At 45.5% G+C, this 19,146-nt stretch overlaps 1 protein-coding gene across 1 annotated transcript in view; it reads right to left on the bottom strand.

The window, feature by feature from the left end:
• Positions 1-19,146, bottom strand: part of LOC311339456 (lysyl oxidase homolog 2A-like) — a 30,664-nt gene that overhangs the window by 6,983 nt on the left and 4,535 nt on the right. Inside the window, exons 3-8 of the mRNA XM_084464849.1 lie at positions 17,523-17,698; positions 9,529-9,737; positions 5,598-5,814; positions 4,182-4,365; positions 2,802-2,953; positions 1,836-2,003 (exon numbers count right to left, since the gene is read on the bottom strand). Coding sequence (XP_084320975.1) covers positions 1,836-2,003; positions 2,802-2,953; positions 4,182-4,365; positions 5,598-5,814; positions 9,529-9,737; positions 17,523-17,698 — 1,106 coding nt within the window. The remainder of the gene's footprint in view (positions 1-1,835; positions 2,004-2,801; positions 2,954-4,181; positions 4,366-5,597; positions 5,815-9,528; positions 9,738-17,522; positions 17,699-19,146) is intronic.

Genomic DNA, 19,146 nt, shown 5'->3' with positions numbered 1-19,146 from the left:
TTAAAAAATATTTGCAATTTTCATCAAAAATGTATTTGGATGTTGTTACATTTATATACAAACTGTTAAACTTGAATTTACAAGACGCTTTTCATTTGTGAACTTGTTTGCATTTGTGTGTCAACTGGTCTGTATTTATATGTGGATTTTTGAGACTCTCCTGACGTGGCTGGATTCACAAATGCATTTTTTTCAACAAGGAACTTTCTGTAGCCAATCAGATGCCTCCCTTGTTTTCAGCCAATCGCATAACTGCAGTCCAACGAGATGCGGATCAGATGTGGATCAGAAATGTGTTTGTGAAACTTATTTTTGTTTATGGATTTATTTTACATTTATACATGCCGATATCAATTTGTGTGTGCATTGAAATGTATCTGTGAAAAGAGAGTAATTTATATATAAATCACAAAAAACATTTGTGAATCCTTCTCTGTGCATTCATTATTAATGACTGTTCTGACCCCATATTGGTCGCTCAATCAAAACAATGAAATATGTTGTTTTCTGATGTCATAAAGTAACATGGGATCATGGGAGATGTTGATCATGTTTTGAGTGCCCAGAGAGGAGGGGGTCATTCACAGTCTGTTGTCAATGTGTTGGTGAGAGAGAAAGCGAGAGCAAATCAATGTGTTGCGCACAAAATAGTAAATGTATGGGAAACACTCGATCAGGGATGGCGTCAGTCTCTCAAATGGTTACTTTTTTTTTTTAACCAAAAATGGCATGCAAAGTGTATCTACTGGAAACACTGCAGTAGCTTGGTGGCTGGCAGGAGCTACTTGTCAAAGCAGCACATCATAGTATGCTAGATCGATATTGAAATAACTAAGGTATGAATAAATCACTAAACTTAACTAAGGGGTAAAGGACATATGAAGTCATTGACATGCGACCAAATGAAACTGACAGTTACCGTGAATTCAGCTACGGATTTCTCTGGGTTTGAACATTGTTGGAAACAATTTAGATAATGTTAGGGCACATCTATACAAAATATGTTTTCCAATGTTTGAATGTGGAAAGTTTACACATTAAACCTTTTTAAGTGGAATGGATTAGATAAGTGGTCAAATGCAGAAAAACAGATCTGCTGGTCAAATGTTTTTGTTTTGGGTTTGTATTTATGGGCTCTATAAAATTGTTAAAGGTTCAAACCTTATTCAGAATAAGCCAACTTTGCATATGATCGGTATTCTTCCAGCATTTCTAACAATTGTGCCGGCCAAGCGTAATCTCTACCAGATGTGTTCCTGCAGAATGTTATGTACCAACCGAGTTATGACAGCGCTGGGAACGTTCCAGCAGAGGGGGAAAACCATACAACGTGGACCATCATTTATTTTCACACAACCCTGAATTGTATGCAGCTTAGTCTTGCTGGGCACAGAACCACCAACAATGCTTCTTTGATGACATTCAATACTTGTTTAAAAACTGAATAAAATGTGATCGTTGTCCAATACAGTTGGGGAGAAAAGTACTGGGTTTGATTCCCAATGGCTGCAGCCATGTAGGCGTCCTGGAGCGAGATGCCTGCGCCTTACCAGCTCCTTAATGAACTGTCTCTGATGAAAGCGTCTGCTAAAGGACTACATGGTAGATGTTGTTGAGCAGGTAAATATAATGGGAAGGCTTTGCAACTATCACTCCTCAAGGTACTGTGTTCAACCCTTAATGACCAGCCTACCTGTACAGCCCACATCCTACATGTTCTGCACACCACCATGGCCTCCGGTTCTGCCTTGAGAGAGATGCATTACCCCCTACCAGCTCATCAACCACACGCATCTACAATTCACTGCAAGCCACTTTTGATCACCCCTGCTCACCTGGAAGGCGTTGTTGGCAAAGCCCAGGCCCAGCTGTCTGCACACCACCATGGCCTCCATGGTTCCCCAGCTGTCACTGCACACCGCCCCCCAGGTCAGGGAGCCGTTCCTCTCGGCCAGCACCTCCACGCGGCCCTCGTAGGGGTTACGACCACCGCTCAGCCTCAGCTACAGAGGGAGGGGAGAGAGAGGGAGATGACGGGGGAGGACAGTCCATACTGCTTTCTTTCCAGGACCGTTGACGGAATCCTCTTGAAGATAGTTATCTCCGATTCAAGTGTTTTAAAGAGTTTTCCTTCGATTAAAGTGACATTGTGTAACATTTGAACTGAACTGGCTCGTAGCGTAATATAACCTGGATAAATCTGTAGTCAATGCTGATCGATAGTGATTTCAGTAATGTTATCAATCAAAACACTGCCGATAACTGATATATTTTACAAATACAAAATGATGGCCAGCCCGTATATCATTGTTTTACACAAATCTTACTAGCGACACTCGCTAAACCCCTCCCACTCACGCCACCCAGCCAACCGAAATACACTAGTTTGTGTGACAAAGTTGAACAGTTAGTGGACAGAACAATGTTATTGAGATATTTTGAATTCTGTAGGTCTCTTGCCTACTAACTTGGACGGGCTCAATCAGTCACATTGCGACTTTATTTAAGTGCTATTTTATTTCAACCTATTTTTTTATCTAGTCTAAGCTTGCCTTTTCTTATCTCACCTTGTCTCTTCTTGGATTAAAGATGTTAAATAAAGGATGTGCCCTGCAGATATCCTTTCTCTGTTATTCCACTACACCCCAGAAATATCGCCCATCGTCCCCAGCAGTAAACCCACGTCAGATGACAGCGGATGGTCTCCCAGATTGCCAAAAGCTAAACCCACATTGTGAAAGTATTCTCACAACGAATAGCCAGAGTTTCTTTATACCAAGAGTCAGGGCGACCGCACTCACTCTGCTGTTGAAGCCCATGGCGGGGATGTTGCACTTGACGGCGGCATCCTCCTCGTGTCCGCAGCCCGTGGCCTCGCGGTTGAAGGCGCACTCGGTCAAAGACTTCTCGAACCCGGAGCACTCCACCTCGTTCATGTGCACCGGCCCAATGCCTGCACGCACACGCGCACAAACACACACACACAGAGGACTCCTGTTGACAACGCTCTCTCTCGCCAAGGGTTATTGGTATTGTTTACTTTAAAAGTCCCTTTGACACGCAAGTGTGCATGTACATGTGGCCGAAGGTGCTTTATCAGTTATAGTCTGGGACACACACACACACACACACACACACACACTTGGACTAGGGATATATTTGGTTGTTATCAGAGCCAATATTATACCCATTATAACCATCACTATATAAGCAAAGGGAGAGATTGACAGCCAATGGTTAAATACACATCAGAAGCAGCAGGGTGGTCAATAAAAAACAGCTGGTAGATTCTAGGGACTGCTCATTATCGTGTCCATTTTAAAGTAAAGTTAAGTAAAGTAAGCTGGAGTGTGTTGCTACTGTTGTTATTGGGCTGCCATTTTGGACTGACATATCAAGTGAGAACTTGAAGTGTTTTGTGGACAGCTTTTGGCCGCAGTGTTCAGTGACTCATAAACCATGAAGCCAGAGATCTTTGTGCAACGTCCAAAAAAGCATTCCCGTTGTGAAACTTTTAAAGACCACCTTCACTTTGGCCACTTACCATATGTCTGTCTGCTGTACACACTGTGTAGATCATTTAGATCAAGTGTTAATAGTTGACATTTAGATATAGTTTATTTAATTTCGTCCACATTAAGATGTATATTCAAGTTAAAATAACATGAATTCTTCAATAATGTGCTGAATGGTTTGGATAATCTTGAGTTGCTTGTATAGTCTTAGAACTAGGATTTATATGTGAATATCGCATCATTAACTTATTCTCGCACTACTTCAGTGAGAAAGTTCCTTCTCATTGAGTTTGTTGAGTACATCAACATACTTAATTCAGAACTTTAATGTAACCTTTATTTGACCAGGTTTGTCCAAATTTGATGAATAGTAGTATTTGTGATGCCGTCTTTAAAGGTGCTGTATGTATGATTTATTATTTCAGTGTAATTGGTTCAGTCAGCAATTAGTTAGTGAAATGAGTTGTGAGAATTATCTGTCTGGAGTTGATACAGCCTGCCTCTGTATGAGTCAATTTGGATTTTAGGCCTCTTCCGGAGAATTTCTGACCAATCAGTGCACCTCTGAGATTAGTTCGGGGAATCCATCTTGCCTGTCAATCAGAGGTGCGTGGGGACTATGGGTAGTGGGTGTTATAAAGGGGGGGGGGGGGGCTGCTGTCCTACCTTGTCCAAGTCGTGCCCCGGTCAGAGCCTCCTTGGCGCTGCCGAAGCCCAGCTCGCGACACACGACGGTGGCGGCCTTCATGTTCCAGTTGTCGTCGCACACCGTCCCCCACAGTCCGTTCTTCAGCACCTCCACCCGCCCCTCCCCGATCACAGCCCCGCCCCTCAGGCGGACCAAGGGTTGCTATGGCAAAGGGAGGACAACATGCACCTTAGAAGGATTAAACAACACGTGCATTAAGAAAAAACGCCATCAAAGGTGACTTTGAAAACAGCCGGCCGGCTGCCTAGCAACCATTGGTATGTTGTACAGTCGACGTGTAAGACCTCTTTGTTTATCGTTTCAATCAACACCATGCCAATTTGTAACGTATACCGAATACGTTGCTATAAATATTAATAAAAATAACTACTTCAAATGAATAAATAGTTCCTTTGTGTTGAATAAGCAGGTAGCGGTAACCTTGGGAATAGGGAACGGGAATCCAAACAGGCAACAACAAAACAAAACAAATGCAGTAAACAGCATGAGGGATCAGGGGAAACTGGTGTTCACAGCTGGTCTGGCCATATGTTTATCACTTTGTCTGCGCAACAGTTTCCAGACGTTTGGCCTGATGTTGCCTCATTAATGACCAGGAGATTGTCCGGCCTAGAAGCGATGCCACATAGCCATGACACATTGAGCTTTTTTTTTTGCGGTCAGAACCTTGTTGTTTAGTGGTCTTCTGCATTGTGCTTTGTGAAGAAGCCATCTTCCAGATGTCTGATTTTATTAGTCAATGTAGCTCCTCCCCCCCGACAGGTTTGTTTTCCTCGCCATGCTGCACATACATCACATACGTATGTGACGTATGTGCTGATGGCACGGTGGCCATTTAACACCATATCTCAGCCCCCCTGAAAAACACTGGAAATAGCTTTTTTAAGAATTTTATTAAAATGTAGTGCACAACTTTTAGTTAGGCTTCATTCAAACGATTAGGGGGGGCTAATGGTTTAAATGAAAATGGTGTCTGGAAGGAGTCGAAAGACCAATTGGCAAATTCTTCTTCAACTTGTATAACTAATGGATTTATAAGATATAACCCAATCAACTCATCAAGACCTGGGTGTGCCCCATTCCCTCAGTAAGTAGCCTACATAATAAACAATTGCAGATGGCCCCCTTGAAGGTCAAATCTTGGAATTGCACCCGACTTTAAGTATACTATTTTCATCTTACATGGGTGCCAAAGCCCAACTATGAAACCAACAGGTTGCTTAGCGACTCTTTTAACCATCGGGCATTCTAATCAACTTTACCAAGAGTTGACCACTTGCTCACTTGTCGATGACTTAATCCCTTGGTCAACATTTGACCAAGTGCTTCTTATAAACTAACTGAAAAGTTCATATGGTCATACGGTCTCTCACCTCCACCCTGTAGGCCTTACGGAAGCCGGCGCTGACAGTGGGAGCGAAGGCTCGTCCGGGGACACAGCTGATGACCACGGGCATGCCCTCCTCACAGGTCCCGTTGTCCGTCAGCTCCAGCTGACGGCCCAGCTTGCAGTCAGACAGGTCAGCCTCCGTGCCCGTGCAGTTCACCCCAAAGCCCCAGTAGTTCTTTTTCCGACGCTTGGCCAGCAGCCTGGGAGCAGATCGAGGAGGGGTAAGCAGATCGAACAGTAGACATTGGATTGACTCGTTGGTTGTTTGAAATGGATTGATTTGCCTAAAATCCCTAGTTTACTATTTAGTCATTGAGCACACTTTTATCCAATTGGATTTGGATTTGGGCGGGGGGAGTTGCATACTGGACATGCCGTCAACCGAAATACAATGGTCTATAAAAAGTACCACAATTCTTTCAGAAGATCACACCGCAGTCCGTGCAGTGCAGTGCAGTCCGACGGTGCTAAAACTGAAGAGCACTGCTCAAAACCCTGCCGCACTACACAGCCCCGTGCAGTGACACCCATTATATTAAACACAGTGTTAGGCTTTCAGTAGAAAAGGATCCAATAGCAGACAGATGGCTTGATTTCAAAAACTCTCTCTGAGTTTATTTTCAGCAAGGCACAGGTAACACAGTGGCACGATCTGACAGAGAATGACGGGCACACTGAGCTTAAATACCCACAAACCAATCAACACTAATGAACAACAGGTGCGTTCACTAAAAGGCAGCAATTCAAACAAAGACAGGAAGTAGCAGCGTGGCGTCAAAAACACATGGCAAACCAAAACAAACAGAAGAGCACATGACACCACCAACTGACTTACAAAATGTAAACAAAAGCACACGTTGCTGAAAAAACAGGAACTCAAATATCGGGATCACTAACACACACAGAACATAAAATGTGCTTTGGGCTCCTTGCGCTTGCTACTACGCGACGTTGCGCTCTGTGGATCGCCTGGTGTGTGACCAGCTTTAGGGTTAGGGTTAGCTTCAGAGATCGAACCCAGTACCTTTCGGTTGTGGATCCAAACACCCTAACCACTACACACGTCATCGCCCCTACACTATCATGGTCCCGGTTAATACAAGTATGAAGCAGGGCTATTAGATATATTTTGGGGAAACTTGTGAGTGGAGGGAATGCACGCTGTATTGCGGCAGCTGTGTGCTTGTTAAGTGATGTGCATCGTCGCATCGTCCGATTTCACCCCCTCTATCGGGTTACATTATGATGATATTCAGGAATCATACATGAACACATTTCAAGCCAGGCTTTCGGGGGTGATTTTCCCTGACGGCAGCAAATATAGTAGCATTGATGTGGGATGACTGACATTCACATGACCCCGTGGTTTGGAGAGAGGAGCTCACTGGAGCAGGACTGAGGGGTACCCAGCTACAGCAGGACTTTAAAGCTAACGGGCCTGGGAACATTCCCACCCAGAGTTGAGCATGAAGCAGACCATCTAATGAAAGCAGTATGGGTGTACATTCACAGCCTTAGTTCTTAGGACTCTGAAATTGCCCACAGCTGCCGTTAAACAGATAAAACACTTCAAGTCTAATTTTAGTTTGGACACAGATGTGCTGCTCATGCATAGATGCTTGGGTATTATTATATTTGGGTGAATGGGAAATGGATTTGGTGGAATGAAATGACCTGAAATACGGTCTTACGAGACTAGACTTAGACTTACTGTCTAACGAGTAAGTGTCCAACTACAACAACCCAAAAAAGTGTCTATTGTTAATGATCTGTTGCTCAATCAAGTCAATTGTCATCTATAACTTCCAAAAGAATGTATTAGAGTCTGGCTTTTTGCTTTCGTCACTCAAGGCTATGATAGCTGAGCAATGTTTAATATGTTGGGAATTATTTGGGAGAATGTCTTGATTTATCACATATGAATCAAGACATTGATTTATTTGGGAGAATGTCTTGATTTATCACATATGAATCAAGACATTGATTTATTTGGGAGAATGTCTTAATTTATCATCCAGATATGGAAACATGCAATGCATACCTTAAAAGGGTGCAGACCATAGTGCGAAATACGGGGGGGTTTGGGGGGGTCGGACCCCCCCGATTAACCCCTTGAGACCCCCTGAAAGACTCAAAAGCAAAACCTGGGGGGGGTCTCAATCTTGTAAAAAAAAAAATTAAAAAAAATGATATAATAATTTTATTGTCACTAATGATGTGTTTAAGAGATCACCATGTCAAGTATTTATAATTCAAAAATGTTAATAATAATAATTTGTTTAACATTAAGCTGAACCAGTCCTGCGCCTGCGCGTATGCAAATTAGCCATGTGCGAGAGCCCAGAGCAATGACGTAGGCCGTCAATAACAATGGCTAACAAGCGAAAGCAAAATCAAAGTTTATCACTGGCACACTTCGGATTCACATCGAAAAAGGTGGCACTCGGAGATGAGGAGATAGACGATGTAAAGGGGAAAATCAGCTTTGCGCCGGGTGCAAACTAGCAACGACACATGCGTCGGTGTAGAAAGTCAATTGCGCCGGGCGCAAGATAGGGCCCTTCTTCTGTTTGGCGCACATGGCTAATTTGCATACGCGCACAGGACTGTCGGAATGGGAACATGTCGGACTGGCAGCATTACGGGGGCGCGATTACGGGCTGGCGGAGTTACATTTAAAAAACGCGTTCAAGTAAAAATAAATAAGAAAAGCGGAATCAATTTGTTGCGCTCGTTGTTCAATCTGTGGGGCAGCGCCACACATTGGCCTATGTGTGGGAAACACTGCACGGCCATCACACATGTGCTCATTCGGAGCATTGTAAATAATTTATTGTTTCATTGTTGTAGCCAGTTCATTTATGTAGGCTAATAAATGAACCGTCAACAATGCGATCGGGATTTTTGAGGGGGGGGGGGGGGGGAGCGATCAGGATTGTTATTGTTGTTGGATGTGTGGCGTGTGTGTAAGCAGGCAAAAGCGTGTGTCACACGGTGAACCCAGCTCTGCTTCAACTTAAAAAAAAAAAAAAAACTACCACTAGAGAACGCTCGCGTTTGAGAACCACTGCTATAGGCCTACTGCATAAGAATAATTTAGATCGATATTGCGCAACAATCAGGAGATGGGGACCCCCCCGAATATTGAAGGGTATTTCGCACACTGGTGCAGACATAACCCATAGTATATAAGTCCTTTAATGTTATTTAATTGGAATTGGATAAGATTGGAGATTTTTAATGTAGTGGACCCTGTTGGTCTTCCTGCCTTCCGAGTCTGGGGGAATCACCGGAGACAGCTATCCGTTATCGTGAATTGGGACCGCAGTACCCATTTTAAACGCTTGGTGTCAATGTTACATATTGTACCTTTAAGACATTGCACTGTTTTTTTATAACAGGCTGCACATGGGGTCAAACAGTACGGAGTACTAACGAATGCTCTCCGGTACTTGAAAACGTTTACATAGCAGCAACAAGGAACAAAAATGACCCCCCCCCCCCCCTCCTACAGCCCACTTCCCTGAGTCACTTCCCATACACGGCCCATTCCTCAAGCTCTCAGAGCGCTGTAACACACACACACACACAAACAGACAAAAAGGCCAACGTGACACGCAGCATAAATAAAAACGGAGCTTATGTAAAGCATCAGCCCGATGTTACGTCACACCGGCCTTGATAAATCAAACTCCGAGACGGCTTTTGTTTATGCTGAACAAAGCAGGCACATTAGAGAGAAAGTATCCACATGGCGTGTTATTTGTATGACTCCTGCACGGGAATGTACCTTATTGACATAAGCCCACCGTTTTTTTGGTTTTGTGTTGCAACTGCACGAATCCAAACACTCTTTACTTGAATGCATAGGCTTACACGAGCAAAAATGAACTCTGGCTGGTCGTGGCACTCACTTGTAGCCGCGGGCATTGTAGCCCTTCTCCCCGGGGAAGCCGTACATGCCACAGATGACCCGGCTGTTGAAGGGGGTCCAGTCCTGGCTGCAGATCTGCCGCCACTTGCCCCCGTCCTTGACTTCCACAAAGCCCTCTGTGATGGGCACCCGCTTCCTCTGGGAGTAGGTGGCTCTGATGCGCACGTCCTCCACCTGCACCGTCATGTCCTGGAGGGAGGGAGGGGGGGGGGGGGGGCAGGATGGGGACACACACACAATTGGTTGATTGATTGGTCAGTCCTGCTCATTGGTGGAGCCATTCATTTCATTTTGTAATTACATGCTCGAAGCGTTCGAAAATATTCCTTATTTTCTCGTTTGATATATTTTTGTCTATTGCATATCGTTTGGACCAGAAACATGGGGATGAACATTGTTGTGGAAAAAAAAAGGAAGCTTAAAGCTTAAATCTGCTCTGACTTGTTGGTGACTTATGGGTGGAATACTATTTCATCTTTTTCATCTACCGTGTGTTTTGTCTGGAGTGGAGCCTTGGCAAGAAGCGTCCTGGCTCTTGGGAGAGAACAATTCCCATGGGAACATTTCTCTAAAACAACCGAGACTACTGCTATGGAAATAGTTTCAGTGGATGAATCTGACTTTTATCAACAAAGGGCTTTCTGGTGTCATGAGCGTGATGTTTTTACTACACTGTACTTTTCATTCTTACACTTAAAAATCGTCACATCAAAACTAATCTGTCCAGAATGGTCATAGAAGAAAGCTGGAGGAAATCTGCTGGTTGCAATAGGTATAGAGAGAGTCCAGAGAGTAACAATCAGGAGACAACATATGACAGTGGCTGTGGTTGATATAAATAGGGGGTGAGGGGTAAAATCCATGGGTGGTCCACATATAGTGGGCCCAGTATGGAGGGTTGTAAAGACCGCTAGCGAGACTAAAGGGTTACCCTCTCAGGTCGGTCTCGTTGCTCTTGGACTCTTAAAATGCCAGGCATAAAGCCTTTGACCTCACTTGGTTGAGGTCAAACAAGCTATTCAATAACTGCCATTGTTCATCCTCACACACACACACCCATCCCCTCGCCAATATCTTCCCCTTCTACAGCCAACCACCAGATGCTCCCTAATGTTTTTTCCTGGCTGGTTCAGCCCGTGGTTGTAAACAGTTGTGACACAATAACTTTCAAAGATGAGTCGAGTCGTTGAGTTCAGCCCTAGTTATATGTTCTAAACGTAGCAATGACTTTCACCAAGATCCCCCAGAAAGGTTTTCTGCTAGGCAAACGCTGACATCAGCTGTTTTGGGAAGATGCCGGTTTTCTGAGCTGGCATCAGACATGCGGAATGTCTGTCTCTCTCTGACCACTGTCTCTGAAAACCTCCACTTCCTCCCAGAGAAGGGCAGACAGGTCAGTTGGCCATTATAATGGGTGGTGGACGTAAACACCACAACAATTCTGGTGACCTAAACTAACCCAGAAATACAGTGGGTAGCAACACTCTAACCCAACGTTTCCCAAAACAGCACTACGTGTTGTACATGTGTAGAGACCTCTGTCTTACCACTCCCAAGACCGCAAGGTAGCAACAATGAACATAGTGGGTGGAGCTGACACACAGGTCACAATAAACGCTAGCAGGGGGAGAAGGGAAACTAATAGACAATATCTATAATATAATAAGTATATATATATGATATCAAAGGATCCAGCAATCCTATCAAACTCCCTAGAGACCCAAACAGAGTTACCCTCGGCAGAACAAAAATAGAGAGCGCTAACCAAGCAAAAGTGGCTTTTGAATGTGTGCCAGGCCTCCCCTTGATGGGAACTGATGAGGTGGAATCCATTGAGCTTGTTGGTAGAGGCGGGATGATGATCAAAGCGGTTAATTGACTGGCACCCGCACAGGAAAACAGAGGGAGAACAGGACAGTGACCTACAGACAGGGGCCGTAACACTAACGCAGAGATGATTGGACTCGACCGTGAGTTTGGGTACGGTCGAGTGTTCGGTGTTGCGGTTTGGTCTTTTTACACGCAACGTGTACATTTGTGAGGCTTTAAAAATGTCACAGGGGGGAAATGATCTAAAGGTATGTACTTAGTAAAAGCACCTGAAATCAAGGCAAAAAGGAAGAGTTAACGGAAAATAAATAACGTTTGATCTGTATTTTAGGAGTCAGTATTTCTGAAAGGAGAGGGGAGAGATGCCCGTGGCTTCCGTCCACCACGGTTCCCACTTCAAACCTGGCCGGCAGACATAACATCAGCATACTTCAGTTTGCTCAACGCCCAAATCAACACCAACGGTCATTTTTAGGACTCCTTCGGAATGCAACGCAGGAAATTCCAACCGCACCAAACATAAGGGACACGCTTACAGACCCCATATAGGAACCCGGAGGGCTCGAAGCGTCCTCCATGGGTCCGAGGTGAGGAAATAGTTTGGTCAAATATACGTTTGAAGAAAGAAAAGCACCAAACATGAGGAAACATCCGTTCCTGGTTTATATTCTCCTGGGACCGGTTCCTGTATCCCCCCCCCCCCCCCGTCCTCACTGCCAGAGTGGGCTGCTGCTGCTCATTCCTCTCTGATTGACTACAGGATCTGAAGCCAACATTTTCCTTCTTCCTTAAACAACGAGAACAACTTTTTTGTAGTTATTACATCATTGGTCCGTCCAAATGGGAGTGCAGAGCAGTAGCTCCGAATACTTTAGCAATAAGTAACACTGAACATTACTTGGTACTAAACTATTTAAAACTGGGGGCCGGCAGACTTTCGTTGGAAGTGTGAGCAATGAGCCGGGGTGGGTCTAGCAGCCCCCCCCCCCCCCCCCACCCAGACCCGGTCTGACTAACTCTGAAAACGACACAGCTTAAACAGTGTTTTTCTTTTTCTCTGAATTATTCAACCTTCACGTTCAGCAACACGTGGCCCCCTCTCTGTCTGAACATGAGGGGAAACCAACGGCACTCAAGCTAGAGAAAGAAAATACAATCTGTTAAATGGATCTCACATCTGTAACCCCCCCCCCACACACACACACACGCACACACACACACACACACACACACACACACACACACACACACACACACACACACACACACACACACACAGACACACAAAGAGGCCCTCCACTTTCTCAAAGTTCCCCAATGTTTCAGAGATAGACATAACAGGAGAAGGTTCTTTCCATTCCGGAGATCAGTTACGGTGTATGCAGGGGGAAACACACAAAGAAAAACATGCTTCAAGCCATCCCAACAAAGACATGACGTCTGTGAAATCTCAGCGTCCTAGAGAGCTCAAAGGTCATCAGTCTCATCAATGTAATGGTTTGACCCCAAGCACTGCAATGTATTGGTGCTCATGTGAAGCAATACAGGTCTTTTTTGCATCTCCTGACTGATTATCAAGATAATTGTTTTATATTACGTGAGTTGTTGGCGTAACATTTTGTGCAAAATTTGTGTTAAAGAATATTGGGAAAATGTGCAATATAAATTAGGTTTATGAAATACTTGTTTTGTCACACCAGCCATAAAACCACTAATACGTGCGTGAGTTGAGAAGAGCTGAGAGCAGAAACAGCTGTTGACCATGTGAACATTGTGTCTTTTTTCTGTAATTCTCTTAATACGCCTGGACCAGAAACTGATCTGTTTGGAGAGAGGCGCAGGGAGAGCCAGGAACAGCGAGAGATAGAAAGGGAGACCGGGGAAAGACTTCCCCCATCTCCTATAATTCATCAACCCTTTCTCCTCTCGACCACTCTCCTCCCTGTAAGCCTCTCTCTGCATTGCGTTGGCTCGTCTCGCTCCTCTCTCTGTAAACGGACACCCGTGCGCCTCGCAGAGAGACGGAGAGAGGCCACACCTTAAAGCCCATTTCATCTGCATGTTGGGACCTAGGAGCTCTTGACCCGTTGCATTCCTCCATGGCAACCGCTGACACCATTGTTGTCTTTGATTCTTGGACACGTTTAGAATAAAAGCCAGGTCATAAAAAAAGTATTCTGTTTGTTAAGCTGCTGCAGCTACCGCTTATCCCCTTGTATGGAATTAAGAGATGACCTAACACTGTTTCAGCCCGTGGTTAGGGCTCCTCGAGAGACTTTGAGGCTAAACCCTTGTAAGCAGGCGTACCTGTCCGGACCCGCCGTCAATACAATGCTCTGGCACCTCTCCGTAACCTGAACAACACTTTCTAAACTAAAGGGTGGGGTCTGTTAAGGGTATCTATGGGAATAGATAGTCCATCTTCCACCGCTGCCTGCACATCGACATACTCAGGTCGTTCAAGTATGAGCATGAAGAGAAGGCCATGGAAAGAAGTTGGCCGGTGAAGACAAGGCGTTACCAAATGATCATATGAATAATCGCAATGATAACCCACGCTACCTCAGGTCTCCATGCCAAGAAGGGAAAGTTTCCCAGAGCTGTGTTGTGGTGGTGGTGATGAGAAATATTAATTTTCCCGTCCACCCCATCCCACGTGTGAAATGTTCATTCCACGTAGGGGACCAGAAAGCTGGCATGCTGACGTTTGTTTGTCCTCGACAGCACACAGTACCAGAGGACACAAAAAACCCTTCCCTAATGCTTCCTTTTCCTTCAGTCGTGCTGGTAAACTTCCCCCCCCCCCCCATCAACCTCCCCCCTACTGCTCTAATGATGTCATTCGTTTCCTCCTCTTGCCTTAGGAAAGGAACACGTATTGCCTGACAGACGCGTTGTGGTTCTAATCAATTATAAACACTTCAAAGTGCTGATTTTATAGTACTGCTAATAGAGAACAGCTAACCCAAATAAAATGAGGAGGAAAGAGGGGTATTTTTATGGCTAAGACATTGAAGTGCGAGCTTGTGCAACAGTGCTGATCAATCAGCGCCTGAATATTTGTCTGACAGAGTTGTTAAAGTGTTGAAGATGTGATAGTGTGTGTGTTTAGAACTCTGTGGCAGCTAGCAAAACAGTGTTGGCGGAAATGGAATATAATACTCATAACTATGTTTTAATTAATTAATAATCCCACGAAAATAATGCTTGTGTTTTTGTTAACTTAGAATGTGCCCTTTATATCGACATAAGAAGCGGGTCCCATGTCCCAAGATGGGCCGGCCATGTTTCTACAGCAGCCCAGAAGGGCGAAGTGGCTCTAGAGAGGTTTGGTTTCAAGTGAAGAATCATAATCGCTATCTTACTATAAAACTAAATTAAATTGATAAATATATCAAGGAACCTCATCACTTGATACTTGACTACTCCATGCTGTTGTAGACAATGACATAATTTTGTGAGTGCCTACTAGCGCCTTACAGGCCAGTACAGTCCATCCTTTCTCCTACGTTGTTGGAAACTGCTAGATGCTACTAAATCCTACACACTGCACCTTAAGGGCAGCAGTCAGAGCCCAGTGAGAAGATCGGAGGTCAAAAGACAGACAGATCTGACTGAGGAGCTGAGAGATAGGCTGCTGATAACCTACAATGCAGGCCAAAACAGAACCAGGGTTGATAGAAAAGCCTCCGGTGACTGATAATGAAGGGCTTCAAAACCAAAACCTGGACCAAAGACAGAGGAGAAAATCTGGAGATGAGACGTAGCTTTGCCTTGTATTGCTGTGTGTGTATGCTCGTTATTACTTGGTAATATCAGCTCTATTTTCCACATACGGGGTATTCCTTTTCCATGTGAATGCGGAGATGAGGTCAATAAAGAAAAAAAAGAACTGATGGTCCTGCAAAAAACAGAAGCCACATACATAGTTTTCATAAGGGTAGGGAATCGGATAGCCTATCATTTAGTGGGCAGCGCTGAACACGTAGCAGTTTGAGAATCCCGTCTCCTGAATGTTCATATGTTTTAATACATCATATCCTCCATCTGCTGAAAATGAAACCTTCCCCAATGGTTTCATAACCACTTAGGAATCTAATTTGGTCAACTGACGGTAGCTCAATTAGTCAGTCGTACAGTGGGTTGATTCACATTTTCATGTGCTTATCAAAAGTCCACCACACCAATAGCAGCCTACAAAAACATCCAATGAATGTTCAACATTGACCTCTGGGGGAAGGCAAAAATAGTAAATGGCCAAGCTGTCTCAACACATGTGAAGGTGGGATTATTTCAAAGGTTGAACAAATACAAATACCAATTAGTTTTACATCCTAAGTACCCCTGGCACATTTTAAGACACGTTCCGGGTGTAACCCATTCTGCGCCTGAGCACAGAACAGAATGCCTCATTCATCCCAGTAAATCAACAGGCTTGTGGGAAGAACCGGGCCAGCCATGGCTGACATCGGGTCAAGCGCGTACACAAAGTGCACCTAACCGTTGACCATTTCACTTCCCCCCCGCCAGACTTGAATCACCATGGGTTGTGAGTGTAGACCAGAGTGAATGTTTAAAAGGGTGGGGAGAAAAGACTGGAATAACAACTCCAGAGACACTAATACATACAAACCAAACAAGGGGGGGAAGCGGAATATGGATCAAAGCTAAGATAGGCACCTGGACAAACGGTGAATAGGGTTACTGTAGGTGTATTGTAGATGCCTGAGGAACTCTTTATGTCTACGTGAGATTGAGCCATGCCTCTTGTGTCTAGCCCTGTTTGGTCCGGGAAACCAGGCTAGCCGTGTAAGGACAGGACTGATGAGGGGATGGAGAAGGATCTACTGTACTACGTTCCGTCTGTTAGCCTCACTGAGTTCCCGTACGCAATGTGCACACTATGCTGGTGTGTCAGCCGCCACCGCAGGAAACCCTGACTAAAGTGTTAAAATATTGACCATCTGTTGCTATGTCGTCATTGGTCTGGCGGGGATGGGGAACGCCGTCTGACTCACGACTAGGGTCTCAGATAGTGGTTTTTACATTACATTAACCATACTGGTGTTAGTGGGAGAAAGCCCTCCTTACCCCCCCCCCCCAACTCACACAAACACACGCACATTTTCCATGCTGACTAGAGTGGGTTCTGCCAGACTAGACAGGAAGGTCTTCCCCCGGTGTGTGTGTGTGTGTGTATGTGTGTGTGTGTGTTTGTGTGTGTGTGTGTGTGTGTGTGTGTGTGCGTGCTTGCACAACGTAAATGTGGGTGGGTTTGTGCACACACACGTGGTGGGTGAGTGAGTCAGTTAAAGTCTCCCAGACAGCAGTGTGTGCGCGTGTGTGTGCGTGCGTGCGTGCGTGCGTGCATGCGTGTGTGTGTGGAGGGGTTGGAGTGGGGTCTTGTGTAGGCTGTGATACTAGACCTGGCAAAGACATTAGCACAAATGGTGCATAGGGGGGGCTCCCCGTTACGCAGCCCTGCGGCTGACTCAGGGATACCGCCTACGTCTCTGGTGGGCGGATTGGAAGAGTTGAGGACTCCTGTGCTATGAGCTCATCCTGTCCTCACAGAGAGCCTCCTGCGGCCTGCTTTTATAGGGCTTTTCTGGACATTTTCATGGACGGTTTTGTGTCTGGGTTTATCACTGTTATTAGTAGCTTAATAAGTGCTGTAACATTTATTTCTTGTTTTTTTCCCTAACGCTAAGCACATTTGCGCGGCACAGCCCCGGATAAAATGTTACAACTTAGACAAGACTAGCTTGTGTACAAAAGGTGTGCCTTGTCTATTTAGGTTTTCTCAGCCCTCCTCAGTAATCCAGGGAATACAACATGAATATTACATAGCTGCTTGCGTTAGAGTAAGTCATATTTACCCTAGTCCCTTTCAGAAATGTTTGTGTGTTTGTGTGTCTGTGTGGTTATGCCTTGGGGGGAGTTAGGTCATTTGTATCTTTACTGCTGCTGGCAGGATTTGAAGTGAAGGAATAACCTGGAGCTACTTGGAACAACAAAATAGTTATACAACTGTTCCTTCATCCTGGACCTTTTCCCTGTCCTCTCCGTCTGCACACGTGCTGGCATGCATGTGTGTGTGTGTTTGTGTGTGTGCGTGCATGGCGCATGCGTGAGTGAACCAACCTGCAGGTTGTTCCCCAGGTTACTGACGAACTTGAAGCCCGGCATGCGCTTCTGGTTGCACACGACACCCACGTCCTCGCTGTGCTTGCAGTCGGACACGCCGAAGCCGTTGGAGCTGCACAGGGCCAGGCTCTTCTCGTTGCCCTGGCAGTTCACGTTGTCCAGCCAGATGCGACCTGACGGCGGAGCGACAATATGGTATTAGGCAGACTATTCTGATCCAGAGTGACTGGGACTCTGAAAGTCGTTAGCATAGTCATTCATGAGAGGGTAGAGGTCGGGCCTCTTGGCTCTAGGAGGCCTACAGGCTGAGTCAGACATTGGTGTTGGAACCCAGACCCTAGCTACTACTAGACTATCATGTGACCCCTGTGTCCTGAGCCCTCCCGGGAGATTGTACCTCGTCTACATGGTTGCATGGTCGCAATCTGCCCGGTTGAATGGCCATGGTTATAACCCTTGTGGAGTTAAATGATGTCTATCATACTCCTCCGACAACACATCTGGATAAGGCTGCTGCCCTGCTTAAAAATGTGAGCTATTTCTTAAGGATTGTAAAAACATCCCAGAGATCAGTTTATACGCTGCAGGTGAATGCCTAAGGGGCAACTCGCTGGCCTGTTTAGAAACAACCATCAGTCTTCAGTGCGGTAGCTTCGACGTATGTCCGACCTTGAACATGCACGTAAACATCTGTCTCAGTAGTAGTACACCCACTACACTAAACGCTGGGCCCAGGGAGCAGAGAAAGAGCTATGTAGAGCCGTGTCCTGCCTGCTCTCTCCACCTGGTCCGGCCACATTCCATCACCCCCGGACCTGGGTGAGAGGATGGGGATGAACACTAATAAATGAAGCAACCCCTGTCCGTCTGGTGTGCTGCTGGCCCCCGCCAGAGGACCATGACTCATCCCAGAGGAGAGGAGCCCCAGCCGCACAGCTCATGGAAACCACTGCTGAGTTCCATTCCGAGAGGATCACCGAGTAGTCGGATTGGGGGGAGGGAGTGTGTGTGTATGGGGGGGGGGGGGGGGGGCGGGGGTCAACCTGTTCATACCTTCAATATGACTTCATTAGATCCGTGCTTTCAGACACGTAGCCACGAGACGTACACACATATCCAGGCACAGACACACATACACACACATACACAGACACACACACACAAACACACACGCACATCACTCAACGCCTTCTCTGGCACAAATACCACCTCGTCCTCAGGGATTAAAAGCCTGTAACTTGAGTCACAGGCACGTACACACACAGATACACACACCTTAAATATGTATGGAGGATGTTTTTCCTTGGGACTTGGGGTGAGGCGGTGGCATATAATGTGGCCCTTTGAGACTGTAACTATGAATAATGGCTAGACAAGTCTAATTGACTTGACCTGACCTGACTTGACTCACACATTACACATACACATAAACGTTCAAGAACAAGTACACATACACACACACACACACACACACACACACACACACACACACCAGTCATCCCTTCCAGAGTCCCATCATGCAGTACTGCGGTAATATACCTGAATAGGCTATGTTAAAACGATCAACTGTATGATTCCTGGGAATATGATTTTTCACGCCAGTGGAATGGAAAGGGAACAG

This window comes from Micromesistius poutassou (assembly GCF_964030765.1).
Source record: "Micromesistius poutassou genome assembly, chromosome: 2".
NCBI classification, from domain to species: domain Eukaryota; kingdom Metazoa; phylum Chordata; class Actinopteri; order Gadiformes; family Gadidae; genus Micromesistius; species Micromesistius poutassou.
The sequence above is the reverse complement of the archived record's forward strand: the minus strand, read 5'-3'. Positions and strand labels throughout refer to the sequence as shown.